Source organism: Bison bison, unplaced genomic scaffold, assembly GCF_000754665.1.
Source record: "Bison bison bison isolate TAMUID 2011002044 unplaced genomic scaffold, Bison_UMD1.0 scf7180017864060, whole genome shotgun sequence".
Lineage (NCBI taxonomy): Eukaryota > Metazoa > Chordata > Mammalia > Artiodactyla > Bovidae > Bison > Bison bison.
The window spans coordinates 372,534-381,591 of NW_011494632.1; the positions used below are offsets into that span (position 1 = coordinate 372,534).

General features: G+C 38.5%; 1 protein-coding gene across 1 annotated transcript in view; it reads right to left on the reverse strand.

The window, feature by feature from the left end:
• Window positions 1-9,058, reverse strand: part of PDGFC (platelet derived growth factor C) — a gene marked incomplete at its 5' end in the record, with an annotated part of 252,777 nt that overhangs the window by 15,376 nt on the left and 228,343 nt on the right. The window contains one exon of the mRNA XM_010836107.1: window positions 598-808. Within this exon, the coding sequence (XP_010834409.1) occupies window positions 598-808 (211 nt within the window). The remainder of the gene's footprint in view (window positions 1-597; window positions 809-9,058) is intronic.

Here is a 9,058-nt window from a genome sequence, read left to right on the forward strand (position 1 = left end):
ATATTTATACAAAGAATCATCATGGTGTGAGTTCCTTTAGAGCATTATTTTCTTAAAGTGATTCCTATCTTGGAATCTACTAGGTCTGTTTTCTGGGGAGTCATGGTTATTTTTCATAGTATTTAGAAAAGTTTCTAGGCTTAGGAAATGGAAATGGATATAATTCTGATTCAGGAGACATGCTAGACAAAGATTTTAATAGAGCTTTCCCCTTTTCTAGCCTCAAACATGGCTCAGCAGCTATGATAATTTCTGCTGAATCTCTAATTTAATATACACCAAATATTGTTTGAATAAGCAACAATTCCTGTGAAATGTAACAGAGGACTTCATCAACATGATATTTTTGAATTAAAGAAATAACAGGCATTTTCAGCAAAAGCATCTCTTTAAGTCTCCCATACCCAGTCAGAAGAGCCTCCTTTTATGTGCATTTTCATTTAATATGTAAATATGCTCAAATATTAAGAACATGGAGCATTTAACTTTATCAAGGAAGAATTTTCAACTCTACTCGTTAGACTGTATGGCAGAAGAATCCGAAACATGAGCTGCTAAGAAAATTAGATGAGGTTCTAACCTGAAGAGAGAGCTTACCTCTGGATTTTCTTCCAAACACAAAATTCTTGCCCAGCAGTTGCAAAGAAGTGGGCCTGTAGAGATCTTCTAAGTCTAACTGCCATCTGTCTGGTTCAAGATACCGAATGAGGTCTTCCAAGGTGCTAAAGGCAGTGACGGCGTTATTCAGGAGGTCCAGTGGCAAGGCTGAGGCGGGCAGCGAGGACGGACTCACAGTTTCTGTGAGCTGCTGAAAGCAAAAGGAAGCCAGTGTCAGGTGGACTCTGCTGCAGAAATGACAACACGTGCCTTCTGGACTCAGGCACGGGGTTAGGTAGTGAGACTATGGCTGAAAACACGGGGAAGCGAAACTTTATTTAACCTCAATGACCAGTAATAATTGATACTTTGCAAAGACTTCATGTAGATGAACTTGGACGGAGTTTCTGTGGAAGATTTTCAATGGGGAAGACATCCACTTTTGTTAACACAAACCATGGTGGGTGTGGGTACCTGCTGTTACACAAAACAGATGATGCCTCTGTGGTCCAGTCATGGACTTAACAATGGAAGCCTTAAAAGAGTTTATCATTTTTTCCTTTGTTTTCCACTTTTCATCTGGCTCATTCTGGGAAATCACCTGGTGGGTTTATTAATGATTGTCAGAGGAACTAAAACTTTAATATAAAGTGATTGATCCATGAAGAATATGAATAAATTGTAAGTGAAACGCCTTTGACATTGGAGAAGAACTTGTTAATCAAGATAGGAAACATCCAAACCATAAAAGAGAACTTTGATAAATTTGCCTAAAATTTTTAAGTAAGCAGAGTTAAAATACAGACACTGGGAGAATACCTTGGCAAACCACATACCTGCCACAGGATAGAGAAATAAAACAAACTCAATAGAAAATGGGCAAATTCCAGACAAGAAGTTTGAATGGCCACTAGACATCATATACACAAAAGAGATACTATTTCACTTACAGGAGATTGGTGAGCATTTAAAAGAAAGGATTGCCAAGGATGTGAGTGAATTGAAATTTCTCTGGTCTGCCTGCAGAAGTGAGTATTAATTGGTACCACTGCAGTTGATGTAACTGATGTGCACAGGATACTAGAGTTGAAGATGGATACATCCCATGTCCCTATAATTCAGTTTTAAGGTTATAGCCTTTTATTTGTGCACATGAAGTATGTGTGCAGGAATATCAATTCATCAGTGCTGAAAAGGAGCAAATCAAAACAACCTAAAATACTCAGGTATAGAACCATGGATTAAAATACACCATTTTAAATGACAAGCATCAAAATAAGGCAATAATTTCAGGAAAAGTTCAAAAGTAATATCCCCTTCCCCAGTTTTTAAAGTGGGCTAAGGGTGAGGTGTGGTAGACCAGAACTGAAATCAAAATGGACAAAATAAATACAGGAACAAATGCTCCACCTCACCTTTAAAGTTTATTTATTTACTTACAGGGGAAGGAAGACAAATAGTATGAAATAAAGCATTTACATTGACTGATGTATTACAGTAAAATCCATAATAACAAAAAGTTGGTAACAATCTAGACTTACGATAGTGGAATAGCTAATAACGTTGCACTCATAATCTGAAATAGTGGGACAGACACTAAAAATGAGGTTCTCTAGTAAGATGCAGAAGCAATCTAAGTGTCCATTGACAGATGAATGGATAAAGAAGATGTGGTACAGGTATACAGTGGAATATTACTCAGCCATGGAAAGAACAAAATCCAGCAACGTGGATGGACCTAGAGGTTGTCATACTAAGTGAAATAAGTCAGACAGAGAAAGACAAACGCCATATGATATAATTCATACATGAAATCTAAAAATTGATACAAATGAACTTATTTACAAAACAGAAATAGACTTATAGACATAGAAAACAAACTTATAGTTACCAAAGAGGATGAAGGATAAATTAGGAGTTTAGGATTAATAGATACATGTTATTATATATGAACTAGATAAATAATAAGGACCTACTACTATATAGCACAGGAAACTATACTCAATATCCTGCAATAAACCATAACAGAAAAGACTATCTATTGATATATACATTTATGTGTGGTATACATATACATATATATATAATTCACTTTACACTAGAAACTGACATAACAGTGTAAATCAAGCATACTGCAATAAAAATGCAGTCCTCTAGGATTTTTTACTAAGAAATAAATGTCTAAAATGTAGTAAATGATAAGTAATCCAAGCTCTTTAAACTTAGCATTATTTTACCATGATTTCAACCCACATACTTTGAAGCAAAAGAAAACAAAAATTTAAAAATGCCTAAAATGTCAAGAGTATTCATATACAGTTTTAATGAGAACAGGTGATTTTCGTTTCCTTCCTTATAACTGTGTATTTTAAGCATTTTCTATAATAAGTATGGATTCTTTCTGGAGATCAGGTAAAATGATTAACATTTGCTGTAATTAAAAAAAAAACACTATCATATCAGCTCTTCCTTTTCATCTTCATTACTCAGGTCTCATGCAGAAGCTGAAAACCAAGGACTATATTTAGGAGCCTGTAAATCTGTCTCCTTGTCTTCAATCTTCCCTTATTCCTTTTATCCTATGCTGCATAACCCTGGGTTAATCTACCTAAAATAAGCTATCGCCGATCACGGGATGAATCTGGACAAATGCCTAGAGTGATTTCTCATCTGGAGGATAACATCCAAATTCCTTACCCTGTACTCAGGAGCTTCACCACCTGACCCTCACTCACCTTTCCCATCTAATCCTCCACTCATCAAAGACAAGCACATTTTGTCCCAATCAATCTAGTCTTCTTACTGACTGCTGCACATGTCATATTCCTGACCTTGACCTGTACCCTTGCTAATGCTGCTGCCCTGCCCCCATGAGCACAACTCTGTCTTGTGATCTGCACAATAAATCTTGACCATTTATAACCGCCTTCCTTGAAACCCAACTCATCCATGAAAACTCCTCCAGTAACAGAGCCATGGCTGCCCTAAATACAGCAATTGTGTTAATCTGGAAAAGACCCCCTCTCTGGACTATGCTATGGGCACCGGGGTTGAAAAGCAGAAGCTCCACTGTCACTCAGAAAAAAGGACATTCGTTCTCTGGGGCAGACAAGCCTCTGTTGGGACTCGTAGCTTCGTGGGTCCAGAGCTCCTCTTGCCTGTGGTGGTGGTGGTAGTGGGTTTATAAAGGCTGATCAGTAGAAATGAATGTGGCAGTTTTGGTCAACACTGATTTCATTCTTATTTTAAAGATCTACTTTCAAGAATGTCAAAATTCTGGCTAAACTATTAGCACTATGATGTTTTCCATTATTATAACCAACTTTTAAGAGTAAAAACCAAATTTAATATATTTCTCTTTACTACCAGAATTTTTTAATTGTCTAAGAAATGAAAAATTACTTTGGCAGAGTACTATTGTGATTTATGGGGTCGCAAAGAGTCGGACACGACTGAGTGACTGAACTGAACTGATTGTGATTTATATATAAATAAATAATTATCTAATAAAAGTGTTCATTACTAGGTTAACCAATTTGGTTAATATTGATGTAGTTTATAATGTGAAAAAGTTGATGCCATGTCTGTGAAATAATTCAAACTATCAGCCAAAATGTGTATTACTCAAAGAATAACTGAGTTATGACTCATGACTATGATGATACAAATCAATTGCGTCAATCTACATACAGAGAATAAATGTATAGAAAGCTGACACAAAATGTATCAATATATTATTCATTAAAGTGTCAGGTTATGGATGTATATTTTAGGCAGGATATAGAATTATTTATGCTCTGGAGTTGATTTATTTTGCTTCCAAGTCTGTTGGAAATGTAGTGAATTCCTTCAAGAACAATGAAAAGGCCCAACTAAAATCAGTCCTGCTGAGATAAAGTTTAAAGTAGCTATACAGTTAAAGAAAAACAAAATAGTTCTGTAATGTTGAACAAACAGAATATGCACATCCTGAGTTCAATGAGGTATCTGAATATCAATCCCCTCGAGTGACCAAGGGAACCAAACCACCTGACAAATGTTACTGCATGTAGATACTTGTGCTGTGTCCACACTTTTAAAGATATAAATTAAAATAAGATAATGCTTAAAAAAGATAACCACACACACACATATACATGTAGGCACACGGGGAAGTCCCCATCTAAAGAAAAAAAAAAAGGCGGGGGGAGAATTAACTTACTTCCCCTTGGATTCAAACATTCAATCCCCCGGACAGAAGAGAGGAAGTGGTGCTTTTCTTTTTTAAGGGCTTTCTCATGACTGTCACCCACCCACTGGTTCAAGGAACATTCAGATTGTTCACTTTTGAGGTTCTGCTTTTCTAAGTAGTCCAAAGGGATTTTCAGAGAAAAGGGGGAGCAGCAGAAAAAAAGAAGTTAGAGGGAAAGATATCTTCTACTGTTTTTAGTCTTTCATTTCTCCTTGAACCAAAAACTCCACTTTCCAGTACAAGCTCAGAGCCTTTCTCCCATTTTAAGTGCCTAGCAAATTCTAATACCTCTGCTGTATAAAAACACCTAGAGGAGTGGGGTGGGGAGGTAGGTGTAAGGGAGGCTTAAGAGAGAGGGGACGTATGTATACCTATGGCTGAATCATGCTGATGTATAGCAGAAGTCATCACAATATTGTAAAGTAATTATCTTCTAATTAAAAACAAAATTAAAAAAAGACATGATTGAGCAGAGTGGCTTGAATAGTTCCTTTAGCCACTATGGAAACAGACACCTACTTCTAGGCTATGGATCGTGCTGAGACTACCCAGTGGATGACAATGGCCAGAAATGGCAAGCAGAGTTTCCTGGTTTCCGTAATGTACTAGCTAAATCAATATCCCTACTTCAATAAGCCAGAAAAGGGCTTTTCTGCTATTAACTGCAGCGTTGCAGCAGTAATGTGGTGGAAAACCTAATCCTATTATTGTTGTTCAGTCGCTAAGTCGTGTCCCACTCTTTGGGACTTCATAGACTATAGCATGCCAGGCTCCCCTGTCCTCCACTATCTCCTGGAGTTCGCTCAAATTCACGTTCATTGAGTCGGTGATGCTGTCTAACCATCTCATCCACTGCTGCCTCCTTCTCCATTTGCCTTCAGTCTTTCCCAATGCAGAACTTAATCCTAGCCTAAACCTTTTCGGGCACAGAACTTTGCAAAGGCAGATCGTGAAAGAGGAGAAAAGAGATCTGAAATCTCTGTGCAATGAATTGTCCTGTCCAACCATTTCTAGAATGTCAGGATCATGTGTCATGATCCTACACAAGATGAAGTCTTCTCAGGTCCTCAAAGAAGGTCAGTCTGAGTGGTGACATGATGTGAGCAAAGAGCCTGATGAGGAGTTAGGGAGCCTCTGGTGTACCCCTGGAGCTACTATGTCAGGAGAGGGAATTTCCACAAACACTGTAACCCATGAGAGCCTCAGTTTTCCCCTCTGTAAAGCAGGGCTGCTACACCCAGTGCCTTTAAGTTTCTTTTCTGCCTTTAAATTAAGAATCTTATGTCATTGCAGGATACAGGACAGTCCGTAGTCCCCCCACTCTCGCCAACACCTCCGTCTCTTGTCTTCTTGACGATGACCGTCCTAACAGGTGTGAGGTGATAGTTCACTGTGGCTTTGGTATGCACTTCCCAAATGGTGAGTGATGCTCAGCATCTTTTCATGTACTGTTGGCCATTTGTCTGTCTTCTTTGGAAAAATTCCTATTAAACTTCTCTGCCCATCTTAAAGTTGGATTTTTGTATTGTTTCATTGGTTACTGAGTTTCATGAGTTCTCTACACATTTTGTATATCAACACCTTATCCAGTGTCTGGTATGCACATGTTTTATCCCATTTCACAAGTTGCCTTTTGATTGTGAGTACCTTAATGGCAACCCACTCCAGTATTCTTGTCTGGAAAATCCTATGGATGGAGGAACCTGGTAGGCTACATTCCATGGGGTCGCAAAGAGTTGGACACGACTGAGCGACTTCACTTCACTTTTGATGTACAGAAGCTTTTTTTTTAGTTAAAGTCCTACTTGTTTGATTTTTGCTTTTGTTGTTGTGCTTTTTGTGTCATTTCCAAAATATTCTTGTGAACTGTTAGTGAGTATGTAAATTTGTTTAGCCACTACAGAAAACAGTAGGGAAGGTTAGCAAAAAATGAAAAATTGAACTGCCATTTGATCTAGCAATTCTGGGTTCTGGGTTTGAAAGAAGAAGAAATTTGTAGGAAGAAGTCCTTCACAGAACGGGACATTTGGACACAGACATGCACAAAGGAAAGCCCATTTGAAGGCACTGAGAGAAGGTGCCTGTCTACTAGCCAAGGAAAGAGGCCTCATAAGAAACCAATCTTGCTGACACCTTGATCTCCAACTTCCAGCTTCCAGAACCGTGAGAAAATGAATTTGAAGTTTAAGCCACCCAGCCTGTGGTACTTTGTAACAGCAGCCCTGGCAGACTAAAACACACTGTCATGGAATTCCCGACTTAATATTGATTACAGCAGCAAACAGAGGTTAATGTTATACCATGTCCATTAAGTCATTTAACAAACATTTATTAAAAAGCCCATCACGTGGGCACTGTGAGCAAAACAGACCAAAATTCTCGCTCTTGGGAAGCTTAACGTTTACATGCCAAGTATTCTGTTTCACAGCAGAGACTTTTTCCCTTTGCCAAAACAAAGCCAAACTGAGAATTTGCTATCAAGAATCACATAAGCAACTCAACAATGTTCAAACAAATCCTGGTGAGTGTGGACCATAAAAAGGGAACCTAGTAGGAAAGAACAAATGAAAAACAAATTTATTTCTACTTTCATTATTGAAACATAACAGATAGCCCATGTGTTTGGATGAGGTAAGGCCCACGTGGATGGGTGTTATAAGCTCAAGACAGCAAGTTAGTTCCTCTGTTGACTTCTACAGGTTCATTTAAAAATCAGCATATTGGTGGTTTTGTATTTTGATGGCTACCTTAGATATCTTTTGCATTAATTATCATCTCTTTTTTTCAGAAAAAGAAAAGCTGACTTCCTATTTGGAATAGTACTATCTGAACTGCTTGTAATTCTACGATAAACACTTATCTCAAAAAAAAACAGAGCTTGTCTTTTTATTAGGATTTCTCTGGCGAGCGCCATCTTAAAAATATAACATTGACAATGAACCTTCCTTGGACAAACACACACACACCAATGTTTACCTTGAGTAGCATAGCAACTGCTGCAAACATTTAAGACCTGCAAAGATTTATGCTGCAGTTTTTCTAGCCAGGCATACAGGACATTTCAAACTGATAAGGAGCCTTCACTTCAATCATACCTGACAGGAGTATTAGGAATGCAGTTTAGGTTTTATTGTTGTAGTAATTAAAACACAAAAGAACAACAAAATAATCATCCAGGTAAGGGAAGAGGAAAAAGCACTCAGCTTTTTGCAGCCTTGTGTTACATCATCCAATCTCAGTTACATCATGTCAAGCTGATATATTGAGCACAGGGCTGCCTTTCAAAGAGCTTAAGAAACAGACAGTGCCTGCAGACAAAAATTTATGCCAGGAATGACTGACGGGAGGTGCTGTAAAGACACAAGAATGCTATGGAACAATTCACTTAAACACACTTCTTCCTCCTGCTCATATCTGAATCCATCCCCAAAGTTATCTGCGTTAGGTTTTTAAATTAGTTTTAAGCTAGCAAAGAAAATCAGATGTTTGCATTCATACTCAAGAACAGATGTTTTAATACTGGGTGAGTGATGCAGATTATATATTTAAGTGATAAATCCTCGGGAAAGTGGCCAGTTGCATTCACGTTGAGTTGTAACACTGAGCGGCTCTTACTCAGAGAGCTTGGCCATGGAATAAACCTTCGTTTGTCTACACAGCCAATCCCAGCGACCATCCAGGCTGAAAAGAGAATCATGTTTATCCTCCAGCACTTAAAAGCTGTCATTTCAAGGCTCAAATCTTGCCTTCCTGGTTTCATGCAAACCCTGAGTTGCAGCCCTGTTCTGCCTGGGCCCAAATATGGAAAAAGAGATGGCTGGCTTTGTTGAAAAGGTAAAAAAAAAAAGACGAATGTTTATGTTAGAAGCAGTTTCTTACTAAATTAGTGGATGAGACTGTTACTGGCCCCATGTTCCAATCAGTGCAAAAAAACCACCACCTGACTAGACTTGCAATCACAACACCATTATCCCCACTCCTCCTGACCTAAAGTTCCTGGTTTATAGCCACCCCACTTAAAGAGTTTCCACCTCCTGCCAGCACCTCAGGATGGAAGGTCCCCCAGAAACCAGGCCTTCCAAGACAGCTGACTGCAGGCTGGGGAATCAGAACGGGTTTCCACTCCTGAGGTAAAACTGTGGATTAACAGTAACAATCTGGACTGAAAGCTAGGATCCATAGGAAGTTAAATAGCATTTCCACAATGGCATCTGTGGGAAGCCAAAATGA